The sequence below is a fragment of the Sclerotinia sclerotiorum genome, genomic scaffold (assembly GCF_000146945.2).
Source record: "Sclerotinia sclerotiorum 1980 UF-70 scaffold_20 genomic scaffold, whole genome shotgun sequence".
Taxonomy (NCBI): Eukaryota; Fungi; Ascomycota; class Leotiomycetes; order Helotiales; family Sclerotiniaceae; genus Sclerotinia; species Sclerotinia sclerotiorum.
The window spans coordinates 489,502-516,695 of record NW_001820816.1 but is presented as its reverse complement, the minus strand read 5'-3'; the positions used below and the strand labels follow the sequence as shown (position 1 = coordinate 516,695).

At 40.8% G+C, this 27,194-nt stretch overlaps 10 protein-coding genes across 10 annotated transcripts; 5 read left to right on the top strand and 5 right to left on the bottom strand.

The window, feature by feature from the left end:
* Positions 1 to 1,477: 1,477 nt before the first annotated feature.
* Positions 1,478 to 1,889, top strand: SS1G_11914 (predicted protein; the record flags this gene model as incomplete). Its single annotated transcript, XM_001586835.1, has 2 exons — positions 1,478 to 1,587; positions 1,664 to 1,889. 2 exons carry the CDS (start codon positions 1,478 to 1,480, stop codon positions 1,887 to 1,889), a joined length of 336 nt encoding a protein of 111 aa, XP_001586885.1.
* An 889-nt stretch (positions 1,890 to 2,778) lies between these two features.
* Positions 2,779 to 3,289, bottom strand: SS1G_11913 (predicted protein; the record flags this gene model as incomplete). The annotated part of the gene is made up of 3 exons (XM_001586834.1): positions 2,779 to 2,822; positions 2,903 to 3,085; positions 3,199 to 3,289. The coding sequence occupies 3 exons, from the start codon at positions 3,287 to 3,289 to the stop codon at positions 2,779 to 2,781; spliced, it is 318 nt and encodes a 105-aa protein (XP_001586884.1).
* Positions 3,290 to 3,590: 301 nt separating this feature from the next.
* On the top strand, positions 3,591 to 4,447 carry SS1G_11912 (hypothetical protein; the record flags this gene model as incomplete). The annotated part of the gene is made up of 3 exons (XM_001586833.1): positions 3,591 to 3,832; positions 3,894 to 4,004; positions 4,063 to 4,447. 3 exons carry the CDS (start codon positions 3,591 to 3,593, stop codon positions 4,445 to 4,447), a joined length of 738 nt encoding a protein of 245 aa, XP_001586883.1.
* A 1,300-nt stretch (positions 4,448 to 5,747) lies between these two features.
* On the bottom strand, positions 5,748 to 7,304 carry SS1G_11911 (hypothetical protein; the record flags this gene model as incomplete). Its single annotated transcript, XM_001586832.1, has 1 exon — positions 5,748 to 7,304. One exon carries the CDS (start codon positions 7,302 to 7,304, stop codon positions 5,748 to 5,750), a length of 1,557 nt encoding a protein of 518 aa, XP_001586882.1.
* Positions 7,305 to 8,949: 1,645 nt separating this feature from the next.
* On the top strand, positions 8,950 to 12,684 carry SS1G_11910 (predicted protein; the record flags this gene model as incomplete). The annotated part of the gene is made up of 5 exons (XM_001586831.1): positions 8,950 to 9,240; positions 9,357 to 9,483; positions 9,554 to 12,035; positions 12,131 to 12,520; positions 12,681 to 12,684. 5 exons carry the CDS (start codon positions 8,950 to 8,952, stop codon positions 12,682 to 12,684), a joined length of 3,294 nt encoding a protein of 1,097 aa, XP_001586881.1.
* Positions 12,685 to 13,193: 509 nt separating this feature from the next.
* On the bottom strand, positions 13,194 to 14,831 carry SS1G_11909 (predicted protein; the record flags this gene model as incomplete). Its single annotated transcript, XM_001586830.1, has 4 exons — positions 13,194 to 13,202; positions 13,424 to 13,490; positions 14,087 to 14,284; positions 14,782 to 14,831. 4 exons carry the CDS (start codon positions 14,829 to 14,831, stop codon positions 13,194 to 13,196), a joined length of 324 nt encoding a protein of 107 aa, XP_001586880.1.
* Positions 14,832 to 19,334: 4,503 nt separating this feature from the next.
* SS1G_11908 (hypothetical protein) lies at positions 19,335 to 20,849 on the bottom strand (the record flags this gene model as incomplete). Its single annotated transcript, XM_001586829.1, has 1 exon — positions 19,335 to 20,849. The coding sequence occupies one exon, from the start codon at positions 20,847 to 20,849 to the stop codon at positions 19,335 to 19,337; it is 1,515 nt and encodes a 504-aa protein (XP_001586879.1).
* Positions 20,850 to 22,488: 1,639 nt separating this feature from the next.
* On the bottom strand, positions 22,489 to 22,662 carry SS1G_11907 (predicted protein; the record flags this gene model as incomplete). Its single annotated transcript, XM_001586828.1, has 1 exon — positions 22,489 to 22,662. One exon carries the CDS (start codon positions 22,660 to 22,662, stop codon positions 22,489 to 22,491), a length of 174 nt encoding a protein of 57 aa, XP_001586878.1.
* An 884-nt stretch (positions 22,663 to 23,546) lies between these two features.
* Positions 23,547 to 24,455, top strand: SS1G_11906 (predicted protein; the record flags this gene model as incomplete). The annotated part of the gene is made up of 2 exons (XM_001586827.1): positions 23,547 to 23,587; positions 24,293 to 24,455. The coding sequence occupies 2 exons, from the start codon at positions 23,547 to 23,549 to the stop codon at positions 24,453 to 24,455; spliced, it is 204 nt and encodes a 67-aa protein (XP_001586877.1).
* Positions 24,456 to 25,166: 711 nt separating this feature from the next.
* SS1G_11905 (predicted protein) lies at positions 25,167 to 25,779 on the top strand (the record flags this gene model as incomplete). The annotated part of the gene is made up of 2 exons (XM_001586826.1): positions 25,167 to 25,398; positions 25,616 to 25,779. 2 exons carry the CDS (start codon positions 25,167 to 25,169, stop codon positions 25,777 to 25,779), a joined length of 396 nt encoding a protein of 131 aa, XP_001586876.1.
* Between the last annotated feature and the right edge of the window lie 1,415 nt (positions 25,780 to 27,194).

The window sequence follows — 27,194 nt, the reverse complement described above, 5'->3', positions numbered from 1 at the left end:
AGAGATGATAGTGGGATGAAGAAAGAGGGAGATAGATGTAGTGTCATGATAGGAAGAAGTTAGCGAAGTCGATGGTGAGATGGTAATGGTAATGGCGATGATGGTAGGAGGAGGAGAAGATTGGAAGGGAGGGGTAATTATATACTTAGGTAATTACTTAGGTGATTAAATGGAAATATAAGGAAGATGATTAGATTATCAGTAGGGAAGGGATCAGAGAAGGCACAGCAGATTATTTGCAGAGTAGACATTTTAAATATTTGAAAAAACTTCTCATTATCTACTCAAGAAATTCTTTTTTGCAATTCAGATTAATAGAACTAGTACTATGAATATCTTGAGATGGATTAGAATGGGGATTGCTTGATGAGATGGGTACATCGGTAAGAGATGAAGAGAAGTGTTAAGAGATCAAGAGGAATGAGTTATGATGGATGAATCAACATTTGGATTATCTCGTCGTGAGAAAAGGAGTGGAGGGTGTATAATTATGATTTATGTACCTCGTTATCCCAAGTGAATAACAAATAATAGGTCCTTTTATTTATTCCCCCAGTCCGCTTCATTCCACTGCATCGTATTTCCAATATCAAAGCTGCGCTCAAATGATTACTAACCCAAATGCTGGTTCAGGGTCTATTGTACCACTAGTACTAATATTAAAGAGATTCAAGAGAATACAGCACGAATTTGGGTTTGGATCTAAGGGAGACGGAGGAGAAAAGAGAGGGGGAGAGATGGGCACAAACAACCTGATTTTGAAGTCTCACGACTTTCCTCTAACTGGACAGGAGAATGTACAGCAAGGGAAGTGAGGCTTTATCAGGGTAAGTCTAAAGCTCGTATTGGTATGGCATAGAGTTTGTGGTTTGGGTTTATAAGGTTGCAGTGGAGAGGCTTGCAGGTCTGGGATTAATGAAACGATTGATTTTATTTGTAAGAGGAATAGATGGGCTTGGTGATGCTGGTTATGAGTAAAGACTTCTTACAGGGCTGATTGAGATGTTGATGTTATATTGTATTGGATATGAGTTGCATGTGGTATTGGAGGAGTATTGTACACTTCCATTCTCTCCTCTCCGGCCTTGAAGGAGAGGAGAGAGCAGCTAGTACTTGCTTAAATCAAGGAGAAGAGGTAGGTATAGTTGAACATGAACATGAACATGAAAATCGGAAAAAGGAAATATTATGAAAAGAAGAATTGAAAATGGAATTAGTTGAAAATTATTTTATACAAAGCTAAATCTAATACACTTTGTTTATTACTTTATAAAAATAATTGTTACTCTTTTTCAAGTAGCGCTTTTTCCGTGCCTGTATCTCAGACAAAAATCAAATACATCATTTCAATCATTAGGGGTGAAAAAAGAAAGAAGAATTGAAGAGGAGAATATTAAGAAGTAATTTATAAATATATCTTTCTTGGAGGGAATCTACACCAGCAGATACCTTATTGAGCTCCATTTACAGCCTCAAAATGGAACTATCCATTCTTTTAGTTATGAAATTTACAAATCCACCAGACTTCATTGATGTAGATCTCCAGTATAAAGCAAAAATTTTAGAGTCGAAATATCTGTGTCTACCGTCAGTAATGGTAATATAAATTTAGCGTAACTGAAACCACATTTTTACCTCATCGATTATTACTGATCTACACAAGTACCGAAGAAAAAGACAGCTATCACCACTTCCGTCCCACATTCCTTCCTTCTAGAAAAGAAAATATCGATTTCTGTTACCCATCTGATCTCATCTCATCACCGCCTATGGAGTATATCCACAATCCACAAGTTTTACCCGCAGTTCCTAATCCACAAGTTTATCCACAGCTCTTATCCACAATGTTAAGTCCAGAGTTCAAAGATGCAATTTGTTATAAACCCTAATTCATTCACGGCCGTATGATTTCATGAGGTAATGTACTGTTAAAGTTGGATGTCGGGTCATATCCACATCATGCGATGATGTAAATCAGCTAACCGCTATACCAGTAGAACTTTGTGATGGATTGAGGTGGAAATGACGGTGAGTTCGTGGTGAGATCTTTCTTGGGAATTGGAGTTGTTGTGATGAATGCCATTGAGTGAAGTAAATTATGTCACGTAGATATATCTATCTACTCCGTCATATCTCAAGACAGTCTACACCAGAATGTCCAATGTTCGAAGGTAAGGTTAAGGATCTGATCTTACCTAATCGTTCAATCGAGCTTTATTGTACAAATGCGTATAAGGTTATATAATAAAGTTCAATCCACGTCTCAATATGTACTCCATAGTTCATAACATTTAACCATAATTCATATATATAACATAATACGCAAGAGTCTTGGTAACCCTACCTATATTATCAAGCCACCGATCAATGCTTATAACGCTCGTCCGTGCATCAAGACTCTAGATCTTCAAAGTTTCCGCCACACCCGAACGAACTTACCCATTTGATCATCCACACAATATTCCTATCTGAGATTTCATTACTTCCTATATAATATTAATGCCGACCTCAATAACATCATCCATGATCACCACATCGCTTCTTTGTATCACCAAGACTTAGCCGGTATACCGCTTGTCGTGCTTATACGCCTCGACGGTTGAGTTTCGGGAGGGGAAGATTACGATCATCTCGTCATTTATTGGTGCGGTCAGAAAGGATCTCCTAAACCCGACCGTTTAAACGGTGTTTAAAAAAGAGGAGGAGGAGGAGGGGGGGAGCCTTAAAAATGGGTCCATTAAACCAATACAGAAAAAGATTTCCTAGCGTTTGGAACTTTTATACTTTCCCGTCAACGGCTGCATGAGCATTGAAAAAGTGACCTACTGTAAGGGGTAACACCCCTCATCTTCTGCATAGGTATCTGTAGGTACCGTACGGAGTACAGCATTACTAGTACTACCTACCATGTACGGATAACACCGTGGGAAGAAGCAACCCATCCACTGGCCAAATAAAAACATAAGCTTTCCACGCACATGAAAACCCCATACCCCACTCTTTAGGACTCCGGGAACGTGTTTCGATCCGGTAAAACCAAGGTGATCAAGCTCAGCCGCCGATGTACCACCATCGCTTTTCTTACCTATTTAATCCAAGCTTGTCCGAGAGCCCCGCTTCTTATCTTGCTGTCCAATTTGTCTACAGATACGGTATAATATTCGTCCGGTACTTCCACCACCTGAAGATGGTACGTACGTACGTAGGACAGTTTCTTCGGCTCCGTATTTTCTTGGGAGAATGTGGTAGGTGGTATGGAATATGTACGAGGTGATAATATAATGCCCATCTTTGACGTCCCAATGCAACGTGCTCAGAAAGAGTTTTGCCGATTGGGGGAATATATCCAGTAGGTGATCGTCATAATCATGAAGGTTGAACAGCGGGATGATGGATCTTTAATTTTAAATTTCCTTAAACAAAAACTCAATTCATTCCAGGGGACACAAAATCGAAGCTTAAATATGTAGTCATAAAGAGCTTGATGTCCATTCTTGTTTGTTCAATCCAATCAGTACTCTCATCAATCCTTCTCCTCCTCTTCTCTTCTCTTCTCTCAGAAATCAAGAATTCCTGCAATCTTCATCATCATGGTTGCCTTTGCCAAATCTCTCCAACTTTCCCTCTCACTCTTGGCAAGTACCGCCATAGCCATTCCCTTCCCATCAGAGCTCGAATCCCGAGCTGAAATCAACTCCGATGCCGTTGTGGGATTTCCCGAAACCGTTCCTAGTGGCACAGTAGGCACACTCTATGAAGCCTACAAACCATACCTCGATGTCGTAAATGGCTGCGTACCATTCCCAGCCGTTGATGCCGCTGGAAACACCAAGTAAGAATTCCTCCTAACCTCTCCGAAATGATAAGTTGAGTTTCTAACATCTATCTCTCAGTGCCGGGTTAAAACCAAGTGGCAGTAGCAATGGTGATTGCAGTAGTAGTACCGGACAAGTATATGTTCGAGGTGCTCAAAATGGTTCATACTACGGACTGATGTATTCCTGGTAAGCCAAGCCACCAACCCTAAAAACATCATAAGAACCCCAAACTAACCCAACACAGGTACATGCCCAAAGACGAGCCCTCACCAGGCATCGGCCACCGCCACGACTGGGAAGGCGTAATCCTCTGGCTCAGCAGCTCCACCTCCACCACCGCCAGCAACATCGTTGCCGTCTGTCCCTCCGCACACGGAGGCTGGGATTGCACCCGAGACCAATACACACTCTCTGGCACATTCCCTCTCATCAAATATGAAGGCATTTGGCCTCTCGATCATTCCTGTGGTCTTACCAGTACTCAGGGTGGACGACAACCGATGGTTGCGTGGGAATCTCTTACACCAGCTGCGCAAAGTGCGCTTGAGAATACGGATTTTGGAAAGGCGAATGTTCCGTTCAAGAATGCTAATTTTGAGAATAACTTTGTGAAGGCTAGTAGTTTCTAGATTTTTGGGGTCGAGGTGGAGTGAAGGGGGCTTGTGCTTATTGATCATTGATATCCTGTGGTGGTACTTTGATATTTATATTTATATTTATAATATTTGTTTTAGTGTATGATGTCTAGTTAAATTAATAAGATATTGTTATCTTTGGATATATTCATCTCTTATCTCGATTTAATATAATGAGAAGTTTATAATATACTCTATTGATTGTTTATTTAAATTTTATTTTTCCTAAGTTTTTACAAAATAACAAGATTTATTTATTCAAAATTAATTACCACACATTTATTCATTCATCCAAGCCCTACCATACACCTGATTTCATAACATATGTCTAAAATTAATCTTCAAATATTGTAATAAAATCATTTCAATCTATAATAACCTCACCAAATCATATTTAATTTGAATACAAATTATATCAAATGATAACAAATAAAATAGTTTATATTTTGAATAAATTTCAATTGATTTTGAATTGTGATTATAAAGGTTCAATTTTGAAAAAAATCAAATTTGAATACATTTTTGTTGATCAAGTATAAAAAATCATGTATTTTTCGGACAGACATTATGAAATCGGGTGTATCAAAATATCACTCCACAAATCATCATTCATAGTAATACAAGTAACGCATACAAACATTCTCAGAATCACAAGTTTACATCAACAACTTTCTCATTTATTTATTCCCTAGCTAATCTCCTCACAGCAATTACAATTACATTACAATATAATAACACAACAGTTACACCCCAAGCACAGCTACAACATAAAATACACATCAAATTCATATCCACTATACTCAATAACCGCAATTATACACCACCAAGCACCTATTGTACATCTTAATGTACCTATGTACATCAACAATCCGACGCGTCATATGTAATTAATTATCCGAAAAGAAAAGACAAGATCGAAGTAGTGTGCAGAAGAAGGTATTACCGAAAGTGTGACTTCAGCTACATGCGATGAATATAAGACATCATTTTGACAACGAAATATTGTGCTTCTGCTTTTTCAATTACATTAGTAAGTTTTGTCCGGTTAGAAAAGTATGTACTTGAGAAAAAAAAAATTCGGGTAATCTTACAGAAATCGTGGGGGATACGTTACTCTTTGGTTGGTGAACCGTGATACACTAGTGTACTCGTGATGTCATTGTAGTGTGTAGGTGTCTTTCAGACCAGATGCTCCATGTCATTAACAATTGCTCGAGCTCGATTCAATCAATAGAGAAGTCTCCTTTGAGGTTGAGTGAGACGATGTCCAAGGCATATCAACAACTCAAGCCATTCAAGGTTTCCTGGACTCATCCTGAAAACTGACCTTCTTAATAGTATTTGGCACCGATGACAATTCCTTGCTCCTTTCCTCAACAAGTTTTACACCATGTCCCGATCTCATATGCGCATTCAAAGTTTCCGCATCTCGATAGGTAAGTCCACAAGCATCGCATTTCAATCCAGCCGAAGTGTGAGAAGTTTCCAGATGTTTGTGAACATAGTCCCGACGAGTAAACTGCTTTGTGCAAAGAGAACATCCGAATGGTTTCCCTTTTGATTCATGTACAGCTTTCATATGTCGACCCAAATTACTTTGCGCAGTAAAAACTTTGCGACAAGAATTGACTGTGCAAAGATATTTACCTGAGGGTGATTCTCCTTCGGATTCGTCGGAATTAAATAGTGATAGCAAAGGGTTTACTGCCTTGGATTTCGAACTTTGGAGTGTGCTCTTGATTTTTGTACCTTCGAGTGTGCTCGGGGGGTATGACGACATCTTGGGAGTTGGAGGTGTATATTCATGCCACTTTGACGAAGCATCTATCTTTGACCATTTAGGAATGACGAACCTCTTCTCCGGTAATAGTTGTATCTGTTTATCTTTCGAATTGTCATCTGCAGAAGGTTTTGATTTCTTCAGTGACTGAGTGACAATTGAAGTATCTACAGACTCCTCCCATTTGCGCTTTTCGCTGGCCACTGTAGTCTGAGCAGAGATGTTTTTTGGTGGTGGTTGTGGTTGTTCTGGATCCTTTCTAGCAAATTTCGCAACAGGAAATCGGCTTGATGGTAATTGGGAATCTTTCTTGGCAGACTTCAGATTTGTAGATGGTCTTGGCTCCTCTTCCACTTCTCCCTTCTCTTTTGGAGCTGGCGGTAACGAATCCTTTGTGACTCTGTTGATGAAAGGTAAGCTTTGTGGGGGTTGGTTGATCTTGGAGTTCGAAGTCTTGCGGATTAATTGAGGCGCGACGGGCGGATTGTAGATGATATCTTCATCACTGGTATCTGCAAGAAAAGATTCGACCACAGCTCTAGCATCTGGATACTTGACACACAAACGCAACAATATTTTGCCAAGTTGATCAGCACTAGACGATGTGATAGCGTCTGCCAAGGGTTGAAAGAATCGTCGCTTGTCAGGATCAATTGAGATGAGTATAATCGATGACTTTGAGACTGGAGACTCTCTTCTCAGAGGCTTGGGATTGGATGAAGTACGATTTTGACTATCAAACTCGATGGTTGGCTTTTGGGGCGGAGGAATAGAATCTGTATTGGTCAAGGTTGTTTCATTATCTGAATCAAAGTCGGTTTTTGCCTTTACATTTTTAATTGTAATATCCTTCTCTTCCTCGGGTGTGATGGGCTTCTCTTCCCGAAGAGGCGGTACCATAGCTGGCGATATGGATGCGACCGCATTGGCATCTTGCAATACCTTCAACTCGTTGAGTACTTTAGCTTCTTCCAATGCCTTGGCTTGTAATTCTTTGACTTTTTCGGCTTTTCTCTGTGCTATACGGAGTTTGACATCTGAGGGCCTTCCAGTATCGGATTGATCGACCATCGTGGCAAATGCAGCAGTTCTCTTAATTTCCACTTAATTTGACAGGTCGAACGATCGGAAGCGAAATATGATGTATTTATTTTTGGGCGCGTCTGTAGTATTTTACAGAATAAAATTGAAGAGGAAGGAAATTATTTGTACAAGAAATGAGATTTCGCATGGAAAAGTGAGAAAAAAATAGAGAGGGGAAGAGTCGCAGTCGTTCAAATCACTATTTACAATTTGGTTGAAGTGGATGAGGAATAGAAAAGAGGGAATACGCAGTAGATAGGTACCTAGATGCGAGGTAAAGAAAACCAACATGTTGGTTAATTATGTCTATCACCCCATGCAAAAATAAAAGAAGAAGAACAACAAAAACAGGAGCGAGGGAAATCATCCCATCATAATTTATTATTCGATTCGCGAAAAGAGTTCGCGTTCGTGACTGCCAAATTTTATTCCCGAAACACCAAGTCACGAGATCAGATCATTGGTCAGATGATTGGTCGAATGAGACTCGTATTCATTGAGAGTAAGATCGATTGAAACACATCAATCATTGCATTTTGAAAAGTTTAGATACCTACCTATACGTATTGGGTGGATGTGGCATTCAACCATGTTCCCATACATTTTTATATTATATCTTCTCAAAAATCATCACCATCCAAAAAATATTTGATAATCTCAATTGAAGCTTGATTATTCCATGTCGTCCTCCATTTTATTAGTCTTCCATCCTCTAATTAACGCGTATATATTTTGGGAGCATACAGGAAGGATCCTTCAATATTGCATAAGAATTTTGATTGTTACATTGGATTCCTGCTCAGTCTGTCAGTCTTTAGTAGTTCTCGATTCTGATGTGGCTATTTTTAAGGCAAGACCCCGAGACTGCAGTTTGAATACATCTGACTTTGAATCTTTCAAAGTATTTCAATTGTGTTGAAGTTATTTTCACACAAATCACACACTCCAAATGATTCAATGGTCATGCGATTTCAATGTCTGAAATGATTTCAACGCTTTAAACGACAAAAGATTTCAGTGCTCAATGCTCAAAAAACCCCCTCATTATTGGATCGCAGTCCAGACTCTTAGACAAACCGATTCCATATCATGGCAACTATAAGCTGAAAGCCATCTTAGCAGCAAGGAATTTCATCTCCCTGCCCTTACATTATTAAGATTTTCCAACATCATTTTATTGGTGGCGTGATGTGAAAAAGAAATTTCTACTCAAATTGTTCATCTTTGAGACCTACCTGTAGACTACTGCTGTATGTCTTACCATCAACTCCTGCATTCGATTCGATATATCTCTTTTCCCTCTATGGTCGAGTCACCATTTGAGCTTGCGCAATCTCTTTCCATAATCATGGTTGATAGTTCTCAGCCATATTCTCCAAGCTGGCCTGAATCAACTTTTATGCCGTGCTATTTTGTCGAGGAACATATGGATTTCCCCCTATCCCTTAGTAGCTTCAAGTATTTGCCTACACATCCAGTTATTTAGTATTTCAATATTCCCTACCTTATTCCATTTCTTACTTCTCCTTCATTCTCATCATTAATTATCCTTCTTTTCGCATTTAAGCCCTCCATCTTCTAGAGCTGCGACCACGCCAATCTTTAAGCATCACTCGTTTTGCTCAAAGCAATCATGGCACCACGTTCGTTAAGAGATTCTTTATTCTTGGCCGCCACCTTTGGTGTTGCAAGTGCAAGCATCAAATTAGAAGGTCGTTATCCTCAGCATCGGGATCTTATACCCCGTCAGGCAAACTGTCCACTTCCGGTGACAATCACTGTCACTGTCCCTCCAAGTTATTGTCCAACGGTGCCACCTTCTAGTAGCGCGACATCTTCGGCTGTTGCTACATCAAGTGTGGGATCTGAATCGATAACAAGTACCGCGCCAATTTTCTCCAGCCAATCGACTTCGATTCCGGCTGTGAGTAGCAGTATTCCAGTATCAGTTTCGAGTAGCGAGTTGCCAGCTTCAACTTCAACTGCGATCAGTTCTGGAAGCCTTTCCTCTTCCATTGGTTCTGTCTCATCTGAAGCCAGTGTGCTGCCAACTTTTTCGAGCTCGGTGTTCTCATCATCGGTACTCCCGTCATCGGTAGTCTCATCATCAGCACTCCCATCATCGGTACTTTCAACTTTCAGCATTTCGGAATCGCAAGTATCCTCGGTATATTTTTCGGTCAGCAGCACTTTATCATCGGAAACTGTTCCAACCAGCAGTAATGCTGAATCCACAGCTCCAGCATCCTCCTCGGCGGCCGTGGGAACATCAACACCGGCCTCTAGTACCTTTTCCGAGCAATCCAGTTTTTCAAGCGTAGCTACCTCTTCTGGTTCTTTGGTCCCATCATCATCGGCAGTGCCAACGGAATCAGTTACTCTCAGCAGTAGTGTACCTTCAATTTCCAGTAGTCAATCCGCAATTTCTTCTGCTGGAAGTTCAATTGCATCTGAGACATCTTCCTTCTCAGGAAGCAGTGCCTCACTTTCTACCTCGGTATCCGCAGCACCTAGCTCAGTTTCTGAAGTCAGCAGTACGGAAAGTCTCTCATCGGCGGCTTCCACATCGATTTTCAGCTCAGAATTCGGAACTTCGACATCCATTCCAGCCGCAAGTAGCAGTTTCTCTTCGGAGACAGTGGTTTCTAGCTCGGCCATTGTTTCATCAAGTTTTGCTATCGAAACGAGTGTCTCAAGTTTATCTTCCGGAGCTGTCAGTTCTGTTCTTTCAACCTCCTCTTTGATTCCACCGGTATCATCATCGGCTGTTTCTGAGGCGTCATCAACTTCGATTCCCATCACCAGTAGCATCTTCTCTTCCGAGCCAGTAATTTCAAGCTCGGCCGTTCTTTCATCAAGCTCTGCTGTTGAGACGAGTGCCTCGAGCTTTTCCTCTGGAGCTTCGAGTTCTGTTGTTCTGAGTTCTTTGATTCCATCGGTATCATCCTCGGTCGTCTCTGAGGCATCGTCAACTTTCGCTAGTTCTACTGTCTCCGAATCAGCATCTGCATCGGCGTCAGCATCAGCAACCGCCTCCGGTAGCTCAATTGTCCCTGAGTCTTCATTCGCATCTTCGACATTTGCTTCAAGCTCCGAAAGTGGTCTTCCATCAAGCTTAAGTTATATCGTCATCAGTTCCACGATTCCAGTATCGTCATCCTCAACCCCAGGATCTATATCATCTACTGAATCTGGTTCACAATCAACAGTAACTTTGAGTTCCCTTCCTGTCCAATCTTCTGCTTTTAGCTCGGAATCCACACCTGCACCCAGCAGTTCGTTAAGTTCGTTCGGACCAACTTCCACTCCTGCTGTATCCTCTATTGTCGTTTCATCATCTGCTGCAATAACCTCAAGTGCTATTTTGTCAAGTGCTATTTTGTCAAGTGCTATTTTGTCTAGCTCTGCTGCGGAAAGCTCAAGTGCTACCACCACAGGATCATCAATCCCTGGACCAACACAAGTTCCAATCATCGATATTCCAATTGGCGAATATGCGGAATTCGGTTGCTTCTTAGATTCCACCTACAATGGTTTCCCATTGACCCCACCTCCTACACCAATTGGTGGCAGCACTGATCCATCAGTAATTGATTCACCCGAGAGCTGTGGATTATTTTGTTCCACCGCCAACGATGGTGACGCATTCGACTTCATGGGTATCGAGCCAGGCCACTGCTATTGTTCCAATGGATATAATTTCGGTCAAGCGGAGGGTATTTGTAACTTCCCATGTCCAGCTAATCCATCTCAATCATGTGGAGGACTTTCACCAGTCAGGAGATTTTCACGTCGTGCCGGTCCCCCGTCAATCGTCACTTATCAACTCCGCCGTCGCATCATATCTTCTTCTGCTATCAGTTCATCGCCAGCTACTTCGTCTTTGGCCCAATCTTCTGGTAGTATTGTATCATACTCTGCTGCTTCTGCTACTCAATCTGCGTCGGCAAGCTCTACGGAATCAGTCACTTCAAGTGCTGTACTTTCATCCAGTGAAGCTGCTAGTTCTTCCTCAATTGCTGCAACTTCCTCGATTGTCGTGACTTCCTCGAACATCCCATCCAGCTCCTCAGTGCCAACCTCATCTGTCATTTCATCGGCCGAACCATCTAGCATAAGCAGTAGCAGTGTTGTATCATCAGCTGAATCTACCTTGAGTCCAAGTAGCTCCCAAGGCCCAAGTTCTGTTCTACCTACCAGCTCGGCGTTCTCTTCTGCTCAACCAGCTTCCTCTGGTGTTATTTCGAGCTCTCAACCGGCTTCGAGTAGTGTTGAGCCATCGAGCAGTCAAGTCAGCAATCTTCCATCGAGTTCCGTTGAGCCATCATCTGTTGCTTCATCTGTGGTCCAAGAGTCCAGTACTATATCCAGCATTGCTCAACCAAGCAGTTCATCAGCCTTGACGTCCAGTGAACCTCCAATCTCATCTTCAGCCGCTTCCACGACACCACAACTCCCAAGCAGTACTCCATTCTCATCCTCAGCTGCTTCTTCTATCCTTCCAAGCTCATCAGCAGCACCCTCATCATTCTCTACCCTTACGTCATCAAGTTCACCTTCGAGCACCACATCCACGTGCCCAGCAGCAACAATCACAAACGAAGGTTTTGAATCCGGAGCCTTGGCACCCTGGGCCCCACGAAGCGATGGTATCGCCAACGCTAAGAGTAACGTCGTGATCAACAATCCAGCCGTTGCGCACTCGGGTAACTCTTACCTGTAATTATCCCTGATTTCTACTCTTTAACCTCTCATCCACACCTCCACCTCCTTAAAAAAACTAACCCAATGCTAACAACAACCCCCTTCCACAGCCAAATAACCATGACCCAAGACTTTCTCTCCCTAATCCAACAAACCACCACCATCTGTCCCACCACCAAATCCCTCACCCTAACCGCCTGGGGCCAAGCCGCCAAATCCCACGATTGCTGGCTCCAAATCTGCGTTAACAAAGATACATACTGTTCAGTTCCCACTCCATTAAAGAAAGGCAAATGGAAGAAAAACACCCTAGTATACAAGCCACGCAAAAATCTCATCGGAAAAACCGACGCCAAGGTGCAGATTTATACAGAGTGTAGAGGAGAAAGTGACGGAATGTTATTGATAGATGATGTGGTAATTACTCGATCGAAATTGTCGTCTCGAGAGGTCGTGCCGCAATTGGCGCCTAGAATGGGAACGTTGAGGATGATTGGTGCGTAAGCGATTGGGTGGGGATTTGAATTAGTGTGCTTTTCTAGTGGGTTTTGTACTTTTTTTTTTCTTCTGATTCTTCGGGTGGAAGGCCCGTGCGTTGTGGGTTAGGTGTCGTGTGGAAGGAAGCGAAATGTGGAGGAGCTAATTTGGGATAAGGCTTAGTTAGTTAGTTAGGGGCTAGTCTGGTGTGACGCGAACCTTTTTTATTTTTATTCTTTCAGAACAATCTACCTACCTACCTTTTTTGATTTTTGATTCTTTTTTCTTTCTTTCTTCCCTAGGGTGGATTTGGGGTTTTAGGGTATACTTATGATGAAAATTCTTGATTATGGAAGAATAACGATGGATGGATGGTTTAATTTGATGGATGGTTTTGGCTTATCTTGATGTGTTAGCTATATATGAGATCGGATTAGATTATATCTATAGTAGAGGAATGTTTTTAATTCGAGATGGTGTTGCTTATCTCTTGGTTCGTTTCTATTTGAGCTAATTCTTGTCTCGCGGCCTTGATTTTACCATCAACCAAATTATTCTAGTCATACAAATTCATCTCTTGGGAAAAATGGCGGTGGGACAAAAAATAGCCTAGAACCCCTCATTCCCCTTCTCTCTTACTTATTACATTTTTCGCCAAAATGAAATAGAAAGATAGTGTGGGTGTGTGGGTGGGGTTCACGCACGCTGTACTCAAGTGTGTGTTAGCGTTGGCTGCGACCGGTGACAAAGTTACTCTGGGTAACTTTAACTCCTGGTCTTATTTCAAGTTCACCGGTTCTCCTTGTTCGAGATTTGCCGCTGACTCCTTTTTTTATTCATTTTTTAAAGATAAATTGAAATTATATTAGCGAGTATATAATCGATTCAGATGTAAGGATATTTTTTCTTTAATTGACCATATGTACCCTAGGAATACCGGAAAGAACAAGGGTGGGCAAGGAGGATTCGTTAACCGCGTTAGTTTCTTGTGGGCTGGCTGAATTAAGCGACGTAAGCTACCAAAAACTCTAAGTGGGGCGTCACGTCATCACCAATGATAGCGCTTGTGGGGTTATCATCTGATGTTTTGACACCTAACATTTTATTTGCACCTTACTCGAGTAATCACCTATTTATTACAACATTATATATGAAATCTTATTATCCAATACATCAACTCCTTCGCTTCCTTCATAAGTCTATCTGGTCTTGATATATCATTCCTATATTCCCACTCCATTTAAATTTCCTTTCCCCATCTTTTCCGTAAGCCCCGCAATCTATAACTCCAATCAATACCTTTATCGCGGGTGTTCAAATCACCTCCCTTATATTCATGTCATATCTGTAATCGAATAACCCAAGCCCGGAACCTTTTGGCAAGTGCTAAAGAAAAGCATTATCGAACTCCTAGTTCTTTCGGCAGGCAGCAGCGATCGTATAGTTTTGGGTGATCGATAAGTTATTATTGTAGGTTTGGTGGATGAGTGACGAAGGTCTGGGTAACTGTCATGATGCATAATCCAAGCCCAAAACAATTTGAGGAGCGCTAATGGCCGCGAGCCTTGGGAGAAAAAACATTATCGAACTTTTGGATGCTTTTGGCAGCAGCTGTTGTATAGTGTTGTATGACTGATGCTTGGTCATTATAGGTTTGGGTGGATGATACATAAGTGGTTGAGTGATGAGGGTGTTTGAGAAAGGTTTGAATGCGGTTAGACGAGAGACGAGATTGTTCGATGGCGGATGTTTGAGGAGTGGAAGTGGAAGCCGAAGTGTAGTTGTGACTGAGTGTGAAGGGGGTATGTGAGTACGGTTGATAAATGGAAGCAGGCAGAGAGAAGATTAAACATTACAAAAGAAAGAATGGATGACATGTGTTAGGAATGATGAGAGGATTCCGGGAGTCATAGAAGCATGTGGCGAAGAGAGAAATAGAAAGAGGATGGGAGAAAGAGAAGGTATAGGTGGAAGCGTGGTTAAAAAAAAACTTGGAACGAGTGGCCATCAAAGAAGAAGAGCGCAAACGACGAGTGAGTGTGAGTTCAGATGATGGATGTGGGAATTGAGCATCAAGTAAGACAGATGGTTCAATGAGAAAAGATCCGGATTTAATAAAAGAGGAAAATGAGCGGGAAAGGAAGCAGTAATACGACAGCGGAGCATATACAAGCAAAGTGAAGAGAGACAGTGTGCACTGGATGACGGATGAGAAAAATGGAATGTGAGGGATGATATGGAAGAGCAGAGGGCTCAAGAAGACAAATGAAGAGAATAAACTTACTCAGAAGTGGCAGAACCTTGTACGGCAATGTTGAAAGTTTGGCTGGACATGGTGATGCTGTCACAGGGTATTTGCGCGTGGTGAGTATGTATATTCGAGATACTTGAGATGGAAAGCGAAAAAAAATAGTAGACAATGGACTTGGGGAGATGAGAGACGGAGGATGGGTGTTATTGAGGAAGAAGAGGAAGCCATATATATAGGTTCTTGAGAATCAAAATCCACCTGAAATCCGATTCAACATATCTGGAAATGCCAAAGCCTTCTTCAGATCATTTTTGCTAACTGATTAAACACCCGAAACTGTATGTTCTTTACCTAAAACCTACCCAATAACGGAACTAGGCTCAAGCTTGGACTAGCTGCAACCTTTCTCCGCTTATTGGTCGGTGGTAAAAAGGACCTTGCAGTATGTATCCTTCCTGCATGCAGTGATGGATATGACTGAGCGCTGCATAGTTTTTAGCTCGCGGTTTTTAGCTCGTGGAAACTCCAAGAGCTATCCGCCGGTCCCAAATCCAGAGTCCTTATCATCCTGGTACATCCATTGCATGTCAGACGCCCCAGGCACGAATGACAAGGCTCGCCTCATCGCCAATGTACCCGCTCTATCCGATGTCAAAAATCCAAGCCGGTATTGTCTCAATTGCTTCCCTCCTTCGTAGATCGTGTTGTTCTGGTGAGCGGGTAAGGACATTAAATCTGAAATACAACATTTTTTTAAATTTCCAAGTCAAATGCCAATTATTGACTAAAGAACATTCTAAATCATTATCGCAAACTTTGAAATTGACATCGACAAGATCTTTATTGTAAGTTGACTTTCTGGTATTACAAAACTAATCACTATTAATTCAGGGTTACTATCATCTATTTAATCCTCTATTCTACTAATAAAAGAATTATTGTAAAACAATACTGATATAATAGGAATATTAAACTAATTCTAATATGTACTCAGAATATACATACTTATTCCAATTGTTAAATTATATCTATAATCAACTGAGGTACCCTTTTATGAAAGATAAGGGGCGTGAAGAATTGGGCCTTTACATTGTGGTTGTTTTTCGCTAGAATACTTCGGTGAGCAAATCGTGAACTTCATCAAGACACTTAGTAAATTAATTGCTCCATTTTTTTGAGTTTCCTTGTCAGCCCGATTCTAGAAGTTTTAGTGCGCCAGTGCGCCAGTGCGCCAGAATCCCTTAAGAGTTATCCTATCATCATCCTTCCCTTAGTAACCCCATTGATAAGATTTACGTAGTAACATACAGTGGGATTGAGCCGTCTTAGATAGTCATAGACTCAGTGTAGACGTTAATTTAATCAATCAATCAATACAGTGGGATTGCGGTGGGATCTGTAGGTGGAGCCTGTGACGCCTCACACCTCCGGGTCACGTGGCATGCCCCGTTTGTATTTAATCATAGGAAAACTCTCTACTCTTGTTTTCCTTCTTCTTTTCTCCTTAGCTTAGTATTTTCTAATACAAGATACTTTACCCAGTATTCTTGAGTGTGACAGAGCCTTTCAATGATCTAAAGATATGTTTTATTGGTTACTTGAGTATTTTTTTTTCCGTTTAACTCGGATTTGATTTGTCCGGCTACCTTTTTGTATCAATCAATCGAGTTTTCAATCATTTATATTATTACAATTACAATTACAAAATTAATTTTACTATTATAGTAGTATATTAATAGTTATCTAAATATTAGGATAAACAAACGAATTTGGGAACTTTCGCTGTTATTAATTGTAACGATACTATACTGGAGGCAGCGGCTGCCTGAGGTTTCGTCGGTTGGTAGTTATGGGTTAAGGCTTTATCACTGGTATTCACTTGAAAGTGAATTCGTTACTAGATCAAATAGAATGTAGGTAAACTAATTGATAACTAAGTTGAGCACGAAGCTCTTAAACTATGAAACTATCTTAACTATATACTTCCGAATACTGTTGGATAGCCTGGATAGACTAGGCTATCCAGTCTATCCATCACGTGATCCTTTAAAGGCCTCAGGACATTAATCCTGGGACGATTCTGATCCTAGGATAATTGTGATTCGTGACATTAATTTTCTATCCCTTATTTCTTTCTTTTCATGAATACTGATCTCGCATTTGGGAAACTCTTCTCTCATACTTCTTCCGAGTCTTGTCTCTCATCATCGCGTCTTGGAAATTGCAAAATTATATCCACCCTAATAGTTGTTCATACTGGAGCGGGTATTGAAGTCTGAAGTGTGCCTTGAGGATGAGTGCTACTACAGGGCTTTACAGAATTTTAGCACTACAAGAGGCCTGTAATCTAGCACTTGAACCATTTGTCTACTGATTAGCATGCGAAAAATTAATTCGAATGAAATTATAGAGTTTTAATAAGTTTTTAAGCTTAATTTGGTATTGAGTTCTATGAATCGATTTGATAGGCTTTTTAAGATGCTGGCAGGGTTGTGTCAAATTGTCAATTGAATGGTGATCAAACTGTAAACCAACTGATTACCAAACTATTGATCCATCGGAAAAAATCTCCTTCAAAACCATGCCTCCCTGCTCGGAATAAGCTTTTATCAACATTTTATGAAACAAGACCAGTGATTATCCCAGTAAGCAATGGTACCACGTATTGTAACAGTCGCATCTTCCGAGTAGATTGGGCATATTGCCCAACTTCTAACCCACCAGTTAATCGTACCCACCCACCGACGCTGCTGATCTGATGTTGATTATTCGTGCTTACTGTCAGCGCAATAAATAAGCTTTAAGCACGTAACCTTCCTACCACAACAAAGGGTGGACCAACCCTCCTCAATCTTAATTAGTAAGCAGTTGTGTACCATCTAGCTATTAAAACTGGAGGGAAAGGGAGAGAAGTTGAATTTCCGAAATCTGAAAGTAGTACAGAATACAAGAATCATAGCTTAATCATCAAATTTGAAGTTATTTATACTAATATGAAATTATTTATCCATACTAAACCTTATTACACGTAAAAATCTCAGTCTATAGTTAGAACAAGTTATAATCTCAAAAATGATGAGTTTATTGATCCTCGATCAGATCAGTAAATCACTGATCCGCTGCTTCTATACGGCATAGCAACATTATACAAGCATCTCGATGACCTTATCTGGTCACCGCTTGGAAGAAACTACTAAAGGCACATTACATCACGTTTATGTTATCTCCAATAAAATCTAGCAGAGCTTCACCAACTTTTCACATTTCGTTGCACGCTAAGTTCTACCTTAAAGTCATCTCCAGCTTCCACCAGAGCTACGGGTAACCTCCGTAATGCCCCGGGTGTCAGGGTACAGAAAATTGGATTATCATAATGATTAAGCTATCCACTGCACTAACTATACTCCTACAGAGGTGTCTGCCCTTATTTTTGTCACCGCTTTTTCTGCCGGCAATATTATTTGCTTGATTTCTCAATAATATTGAGGTGGATCGAATGTGATTTATATACAGTACTTGCACACAGATAATAACCATTCCCTTGTTTTACATCAAAACTTATAATAAACATTTTAAAGTTTTATATATTCAATCTTTATTGTGACGCCTCACACCTCCGGGTCACGTGGCATGCCCCGTTTGTATTTAATCACAGGAAAACTCGCTACTCTTGTTTTCCTTCTTCTTTTCACCTTAGCTTAGTATTTTCTAATACAAGATACTTTACCCAGTATTCTTGAGTGTGACATTTATTTTATATAATTTAATTTATTTAATTTAATTTATTTTCAATTGAAATTTTCAAAAATTAAGATTATGTGACTGTCACGATTCACCATCACGTCGGACAAGTATGGATCACGTGATGGAGCCTCCAGGAGCATAGGCTCCTCCAGGCTCCTGGAAAGGACCAGTATATAAACATTCATTATTTTCATAGTATAGGAGCTTCGTGCTTAACTTAGTTATCAATTAGTCTACCTACATTCTACTCGATCTAGTAACGAATTCACTTCCAAGTGAATACCAGTGATAAAGCCTTAACCCACAACTACCAACCCGACGAAACCTTAGGCAGCCGCTGCCTCCAGTCAGTATCGTTACAGGTTTATAACTAGGCGTCAAATAGGGACTTAAGTAATGACAATAATGATATGCAATTTGTAACTAATAGTAGAGTATACTGAATGATTGATCTTGAGCACGAAGCTCTACAATAAAGAAATTCATACTGAATATATAGATCTTCATGCTCCCTTGGATCCTTTTGGATCCTCAAGCTCCAAAAGCTCCAAGTCACGTGTTTTCTGACGGTGCGTGCGCATACGGTCCCAAAGTGGCCCAGATCACATATTAATTCGATGAAATCTGATCGCTTTTGCACAAGGCCTAAGCTCTCCTAATTAATCAGTTGTTACCATCGTAACATAAGGGAATTCATTCCTGTATAGATTATCAGAAAAGTGGATTATTATAACGTAATTTATCACCGAGTGGGCCATATCACCGAGTGGGCCACTTTCACCTCAATTTACACTTTCAAGTACATATTATTCAACAACAATTGAATCAATTGATTGAAACTATTAGGAATCTAATAATCTAGGATCTATTATATTGATTTGACAAGTTCTTGAATTATGACCTGGCTTTCCACACTTACTACAGCATCTACTAGAAGATGCTTCCCCATTAGAATTCCCCCCATTTTGACGCTCGTCGCGTTGAATCTGAATATCAACCTCTTGCTGAGATAATATATCCATAGCTTCTTGTCCAGTAAGTACTCCTCCTTGCCGTAATTGAGTTTTTTTTGCACGTCGATGTTTGCTTAATGCCTCATTTGCCTTCCGAAGTGTACGGTTTTCTGCACTTAAAAGTGTATTTTCATGTGCCAATCTTTCTGTGCCTTTAGCTAAAGCTAGTACAGTTTTGAATATAGGTGTAGGAGAGCTTGATTGATGACGAGATATTCGAGATTTTACTAAAGTTGATTGAGAAAGAGCTTCAGTTGGATTGTGAGGGGTTTGAGAGATCCAAAGATCCAAATCGAAAGGAGGAGTAGGTGTATGAATTCGAATATCTAATTTTGAGAGTACAGCTTCGGGATTAAATGGTATTAATCCAGCTCCTCGAAACCCAGCTTTCATATTCTGAACTGTAATTGATTCTTGATATGCAGCTTTAAAAGCTATAAAGAATTCAATCTTGGAGATATGATTGATATGTGCCTTGATAAATCCATCAATTTGACAACCATACGAACGTTTTAGGACACTAAAACACCCAACATCAAGTGGTTGAGTTAAATGACTTGAATGCGGTGGTAATCTTATACATATAATATCATTTTCCTTGCAATATGACTGAAAAGATATTGATTCATGACTTTCGTGTCCATCTAATACTAACATTCGATATTTGCCCTTTCTTCGATGAATCGTATGTTTATCGAAATGCTTTAACCATTCTAATCCTGTCTCATTATTCGTCCATCCATTGGAAGTAGGTTTGATAGCCCAATCCGCAGGAAAATCGGTTTCGGTGTACCAATTGGAAAGATGGATTTGTCCTTGAACTACCAGAAATGGAGGTATAGTTTCACCCTCCCCATTACCACATATAATTGCTGTAGCCCATTCTCGATTGCCTGGTTGTACTGCTTTACCTCTGCCTCGTCGTTCAGCATCAGTTACAACCATTGCAGCACTTATAATCCCCATCATAAAGCCTGTTTCGTCGAAATTATAGAAATCGCAATCCAGAATACCATATTTTGCTCGCATATTCGATACCAATCGAAACCACTCCTCAAGAAGCTTAGGGTCTTCGCAGAGAGCTCTTTGAAAATCATAAACACGACTAAAACGCGTCTTTAATTCTGTATGACGCTTTACGAATCGATGAGCCCAGAGCTTTCCAACTTTCTTCGCATTTCTTGATTCAAGAATATAATTCGCCATATCTTCTACACCCTTGATTTTAGGTGGAAATCCTCTTCGATCCATATCAAGTATGTATTCAACAATCACTTTCTCTTCCAATTGTGTAATCTTATAGCAATTCGCTCGAGTTTCTGTACATGGAGTTAAACCATCCATTCTGTAGCTGATCGTTGTGCGAGGTATATTATATAGTTGAGCAGCCTTCCGAATGCTTAGTTTTTTATCTTTTTGAAAAGCTTCGATAGCTAAGAGTAAACGTGCTTCTTTATTTGTAGATTGCATAATAAATGGTTGATAAAACGCGTGTTGAATATGAAGAGTGTGAATTGAGGTGAAAGTGGCCCACTCGGTGATATGGCCCACTCGGTGATAAATTACGTTATCCACTATATTAAATCATATCTCTAAGGGTATGAGAACCCATTTATTTATAAGCTGTATACCATTTCCGTACTAGCCTCTGTTCCTGGTACCCACCTTGTGTTTAGCATGTGAGGTTATATATTTGTTAGTGGTGGAGAACTTGTGGATGATAATACGGGGCGATCACATGATCTGCGTTAAACTTCGAAAGGAATACCCACTTTCGGATAACTTCGACTTCCGATTTTAGGCCCGCTCAAAGCTCAGAAATGATCCTCGCGTGGCTGATCTTCTATGCATGTGCGAACGGCCGGGAAGTGGCTTTCATACGTTCGGGATTCGCGCTTCGCGGGTCTCATATGGTAACCCTTGTTCGTCCCCCCCTGTATGACTGCAGGCATATCATTTGGGGACCCACTCGAAGAGGAAATAACTAGATACCTACGACGTTACTACTGGCGGCAATGGATTGTTTTTATCCTTTTGTGGAGATCTTGGAATTTTACTTTGACTCGCTAGGACCCTATATTCGATGGCCGTTTCGGGAAACTTCAGTATCGTCACGTCCTCATTTGATAATTCTTATGAATTGCAGAATCTGGAAAGTTTTCGGTCAGCTTTGAAAATAACGCGAAAGTCATGACCACCTGACACCATGAGCCTGTACCCTTCCTTACTCGAACCAATTCCCAAGAATAGTTTACATACCTACATTTTATTGCTTGCGATATGAAGTTGAAGAGTCTCATCAATACATCTCAGTAAGATTAAAAGGAATAGTTGAATCACCAACAAACCCCTTTGATATACTGAGCAGTACAAAGCGATTGGGTTTGGAGAATTTCAATGCAACAATCGCATAATGAACCATGGGTTTTTTCCATCTCCATCAAAGTGTTTTTGGAAGATTTTATGTGCGTTTCGTGTTGCATGCATTATTGAGGATTTTCGTTCTGCGTTATTGCATCTATCTACCTGATGTGGCACGCCCCACTCTCATGTTGGCTGCAGCAACACTAGCTTACATGCGCCAATCGGCAATAATCAATAATGCAACATTGGCTTATGGCGATATTTAGTCTCACCGTTCTATGAGTATCACTTATTCCATAACTGTTATATGATGTACAACTAGTTGAGAAGGCTCGAACCTGTTCAATAATAGACGTTTCGCAAAAGATTAAGCGAGAATTAAAAGGAGAAGCTTTGAAGTGTTTGTCGACGAAATTATTTACTCCTACAACATACGCCACCTAGAACATGCCACCAACCACTCAATCCCATACACTATAATTGTTGCCAAAGAAGAGAAAGTTACTCATAAAATCATCTATTCATCAAGTGATCTCCTTACTCCATCCGAGTTCTGCCTTATAGTTCTTGTGGTCACCTTCCCTTGAACATCCAAGCTTTCACCATCTAGGCAAGAATTTTAAGAGCTAGTGCTATTTCTCTCTTTGGAAGCATCATTGCCATCGCCGCTATCCTGGGTCGCATTACCATCAAAAACCTCATCGAACTCCTTCAGAAAGGTACCCATCCTATACCCGGCGACCGCAACTTTACCGAGCTGTTTGTGACCACCGGATCTGGTGGTATTGGCCATGGTTGCAAATGGAACAGAAGTTTCTGGATCGGCGAGGTAACTTTGAATACGAAAGGCAGTAATTATTCGGTATTCTGCGGATCTTGTGGATGAAAGGGGTTGGGATGAGGGATTGTTTGTGCTAGACGAGGAGAGATAACGGTCAGAATACGTTGAGGCGATGCGACAGGAATAGATCATAGAAGTAATGAATGTTTGGAGAGGTTGATGAAATTAGGTAGGAGATAGTAGCAGAAAGCGAAGGCGGAGATAAATATTGGAGTGAAGAAACGAAAGCAGTTAGGGCATAAAGATATTAGGGTAGGCTAGAAACAAAAATAAAAAAGGCCGGAAGGAGAGACCATCTTGTTGTGGACTAGCTAGAAGAGTAAATGGAAGTTTGTTGTTTTCCTCGATAAATAAAAAAGTCGCAAAGCGGTTTACAGGAGGTAAGGTTAGCTTGGTGGAGGAGAAAGTTCATTCTCCCAAACACCTGTAAGAGATGGAGAAAAATAAAAAAAAGTTCTTGCTTACTAATAGACATCGGAGTCCTTGGGGATAACATTGGAGACTCGGCCGGCCATGGTTTCGAACGAGACGGGGTTGTAATATGGAAACGGATATATGATATTGCGAGAATTGACAAGCACGTGATCGTTTCGGGAACGCTTTGAAAATCGAAAAGGAAGACGCTGAAAGGATAATAAAATGATGGAGGGAAAGTTTGCAGTGGGCAAATAATCTCGAGGATATAACAGTTTTTATACATGATTTCTACTAGATGAATATACTGATCCTACTTTGTCTGGCTTTCGGGGGCAGGATAATCGAGGCAAAGATAAAAAGGGTGGTTTTCAATCAATTGGTACAGACTCTCTGTTTTAGAAAAGCAGAGCTAGAATAAAATGTGGGTAATTGATCCTGGATATGCACACTTCTGTACAAAGTATGCAAGCTGCAAAACTTTGTCTAGCGCCGGAGAGACGGGTGGGGACGAGTCCATTCACCGAAATGTGGTTTGCAAACCCCCTTCGTATTTTGATTGTGTGAGTAAAGATTCTAGAGGTATGTGTGAATTACCGATCAAAGTTATAATTACCTTTAATCATTTGAATAAATGTGATTTATTGCTTTATTTATATTATATAATATTATTCTTTACAATCGTTACCGGGTATACAATCTTATGTAATACTTACCCCATAGCACCCAACATCCAAGAATCCAGCTGTCTGCTTCAAATACTGTGATGATAAGTGATAAGAGGATGTTGGTTTTGAGGGGCATTACAAAAGTGTGAAGGTGCAATTTTATAAAGTCAAATCGAGTTTTTATCCGTCCACGTTCTACCGATGGTGGATCTACCCGTCAGCGCTTGCTCGACCCATGCAGCCGGGTGGTACGCCTAGAGTTTTGCTCAACCAAACTCGGAAATGTCAGCATATGTACTCTCTTGCCCAAACTCGAAGACAGCAAAATGCTATGTTGGCGAGGCGAATGTGTTGACCAACTTAGATGGCTTTTTTTGCTAATCTCGAAAGTATGTGCGTTCGACCATGTTATTAGTTATTACCGGAAAAGAATGATCTATCTTCCGGTCGTGGCCTAGTGCTCTCTCCCCGACCACCAACGTCTAATATTGTATTTCCAGACCTCAGATGATGATTTGTCGAATCATTTTATTGCAAGGTCGACAAAGGCAAACTCTTCATTCTGCTATTGTTCGCAAGCCAGGCTTGCTGAACCCGTCCATCGGCTCAAAAATCGCCCCAAGTGGTGCCGGCTGCTTATTTTCCGTTCGTCGGTCATTTTAATTTAATGAGTTTATTGTTCATACTAAAACTTTACTCGGATAGGTATCAAGATCTAGTCGCATATGTTCGGCTATCAGTACGACAATATCTTACAATAAGTTTGACATTGTAGATGCCTGGCTATGGTTCAACTGTCCGATGTGTTGGGTTGATCATAGTAGAGGCGTCAATGCTAGAAAAACAATCAAAAGGCTCCTATCCGGTACTTTTTGCATCTGCATGGTTAGTTTAGCCAGTCACGAAATGGATATCGAAAGAATTTTGTCGTGTGTGCTCGGCAAGCATGAATTGTGCAGCGCAGTATAGAGACTTTACATTTGCGAAGCCAATTTGGCAAACCTTATCCTAGGATTATCAGGATCTATTTCCATGAGAATCTTTAGCAAAACTATGCGAAAATTTATTAATCTAATCATTAGATATCTTGTCTAGGTGCAGGTCTCATGCTCGCCATTATGTCTAAACTCTCATGTGCATAATATTTGCTGCAGCCTTATTATTCCACACCGCTGGGGAGGATATAATATAGCGAACGTTTCAAATTATTGAAGTTACTGTCCAATTAGCTTGCCAAGCCGCAGCGGGTTTGCTGTCCGACTAAAGACTCGGTAAAGTGCTAAAGACCTTGTGAAGAACCCTGTACCCTGCAATAAACCTGTATCTTGCACCACTACGTTACCACAACCACCAAATTTTCTTCTATTTATAAAAATGTATCCTCTTCACAGACGTTCCATAGTTTTCAGACCAGACTATCGCTACGCGATTATTCCGAAAGATGTCCAAACACGTCCACAAGCTACTCACCCAATCGAACTACACTTCTATCGACTTGACGAAAAGAAGGATCACGATAAACGACTTGCACATGTCCATCCACCAACCCCGCCCCCAAACAAACTAAAAGCCCACAAAATAACCGCCCAGGAAAACCTCGACGACTGTAAAACCACCTCCGTCTTCATAAGCTTCGTCAACTAGCTACGAATATGGCTTCCAAAAGGGTTTTACATCGATTGCTTTGATGATTGGCCTTACGCTCGCTCAAACCCCATCTCTCGTGATCGCAAACGTCGCGTTATACGAACTAAAAATGGTGATGGAAAGGGAAAAGCCGAAGCCGAAAGTTCACAAAGGTGATTTATACCAGGTTTCATAAGGTAGTGGAGGATGGTCTCGAGGAGCATCTCAGTGTAAAGGATCCAGGGTTACTGGTGAAGCGGCTTGGGGTAGCACGGAGGCGGAGGAGGATAGGTTGGTTAAGAGGGTGGAGAGAGTTTTTAATAGGAAGTTGGGACTGGAAGATGAGGAGTATGATGATTGAAGAGTCGGTGGGGAGATTATGGAAAGCATTGAGGGCTTTGAGGTGTATTAGACGACTGGATTAGATTGGTTAGTGGTTGTTGGATGAGTAATATGAAGATTTATCTCTCGCCTAATCCCCTATAGTGAGCTATTATTCACTCAAAATTATGGGTAATATAGAGGGTGGTAGTGTAGCGAACCGACTGCTAAGGTGATGATAGCTTCGCCGCTAAAGGAGAAATTCTCCGGCACACCACCACTTGCAGAAGACCTAAAAGATGACCTTGAAACTGAACAAACGGCAGAGCAAGAATGGTCAGCAATAAGTTGATGCTCAGTTACCCGAGTGCTATCTCATCCGATAGTTTTTTCTCCCTTGGGCACGGCTATTCCCCACCTCGTCTATGCAGTTTAGACCCACTAGGATGTGGATCTAGACGTCGGTTACAACATGAGGGGACGGGAACATAGACGAATTATGACTTTCAGGATACTTCTTGATGTAATAGTTAGATGGCTTTTCATTTAGGCCCTGATAGCTTATAAAGTGTTCTCCTAGCATGCGAAATAAGATATAGTAGGTAGTTAATAAATGAGCTCGCCTAGACAAGAATCGCGTCAACGAGCGTATTGTATCTCATGTCATTTATCCTTTAAAACTTCAGATGGCATTCAAATGATCATGAAATCGACCCAAAGCTAGAAGTTGCATGAAAACTTTAATGCACGCAGTTGAGTTGCGAAAAGTGGGGAGATCATTATTCCAAAATGAGTTAACTTGAGCAACTCTTTTCGCCAAAGGCCGGAGATGGAGGGTAAATTCAATAGTCCAGACTGCAGTGAGATAATAGGAGACCTTCGAACATTAAAAACATCTTGAATATTCAATTCATTAGATATTAATTCACCTAAAACAGTGAATTATTTCAAGGTACTGAAGGCCCACATATAATCTGCTACTCCAAATTATTCGAGCCCAATGCAGAAACTAATTGGGCAATGCCAAAAGAGCTATCTTAAATTATTAAGTTAGATGCTGTATATTCATCTAATGATGGAAGTTCTTAGGCTGAGATGGTCACAAGCGAACCGAGAAGTGTTGTTCAAGACCGGAGATTAACTCTTTTTCCCTCCCTTCAAAATAAAATATCCCATAAGTACCAGGCTTTCATACAGAAATTTGAACCTAGGAAAGTTAAGATGCAAAGAAGGCAAAGCTTTGAGCTGAATGGAATAAAATGATTGGATTTAGATTTGAGGTAAAAGCACTCGCCCCAGCAGTTTCGAGTCATGATAGTAATCGTGAGATGACTTGGCATTAAATCTTATTACTCGTAGCCAGGACAGCATTAGAAAGAAGAGCCGCATGAATCTGTAGTGTAACATTAAGACGGTGCTAAAGCACCAATCAGGCTCTTCGGCTCAAAACCTTGG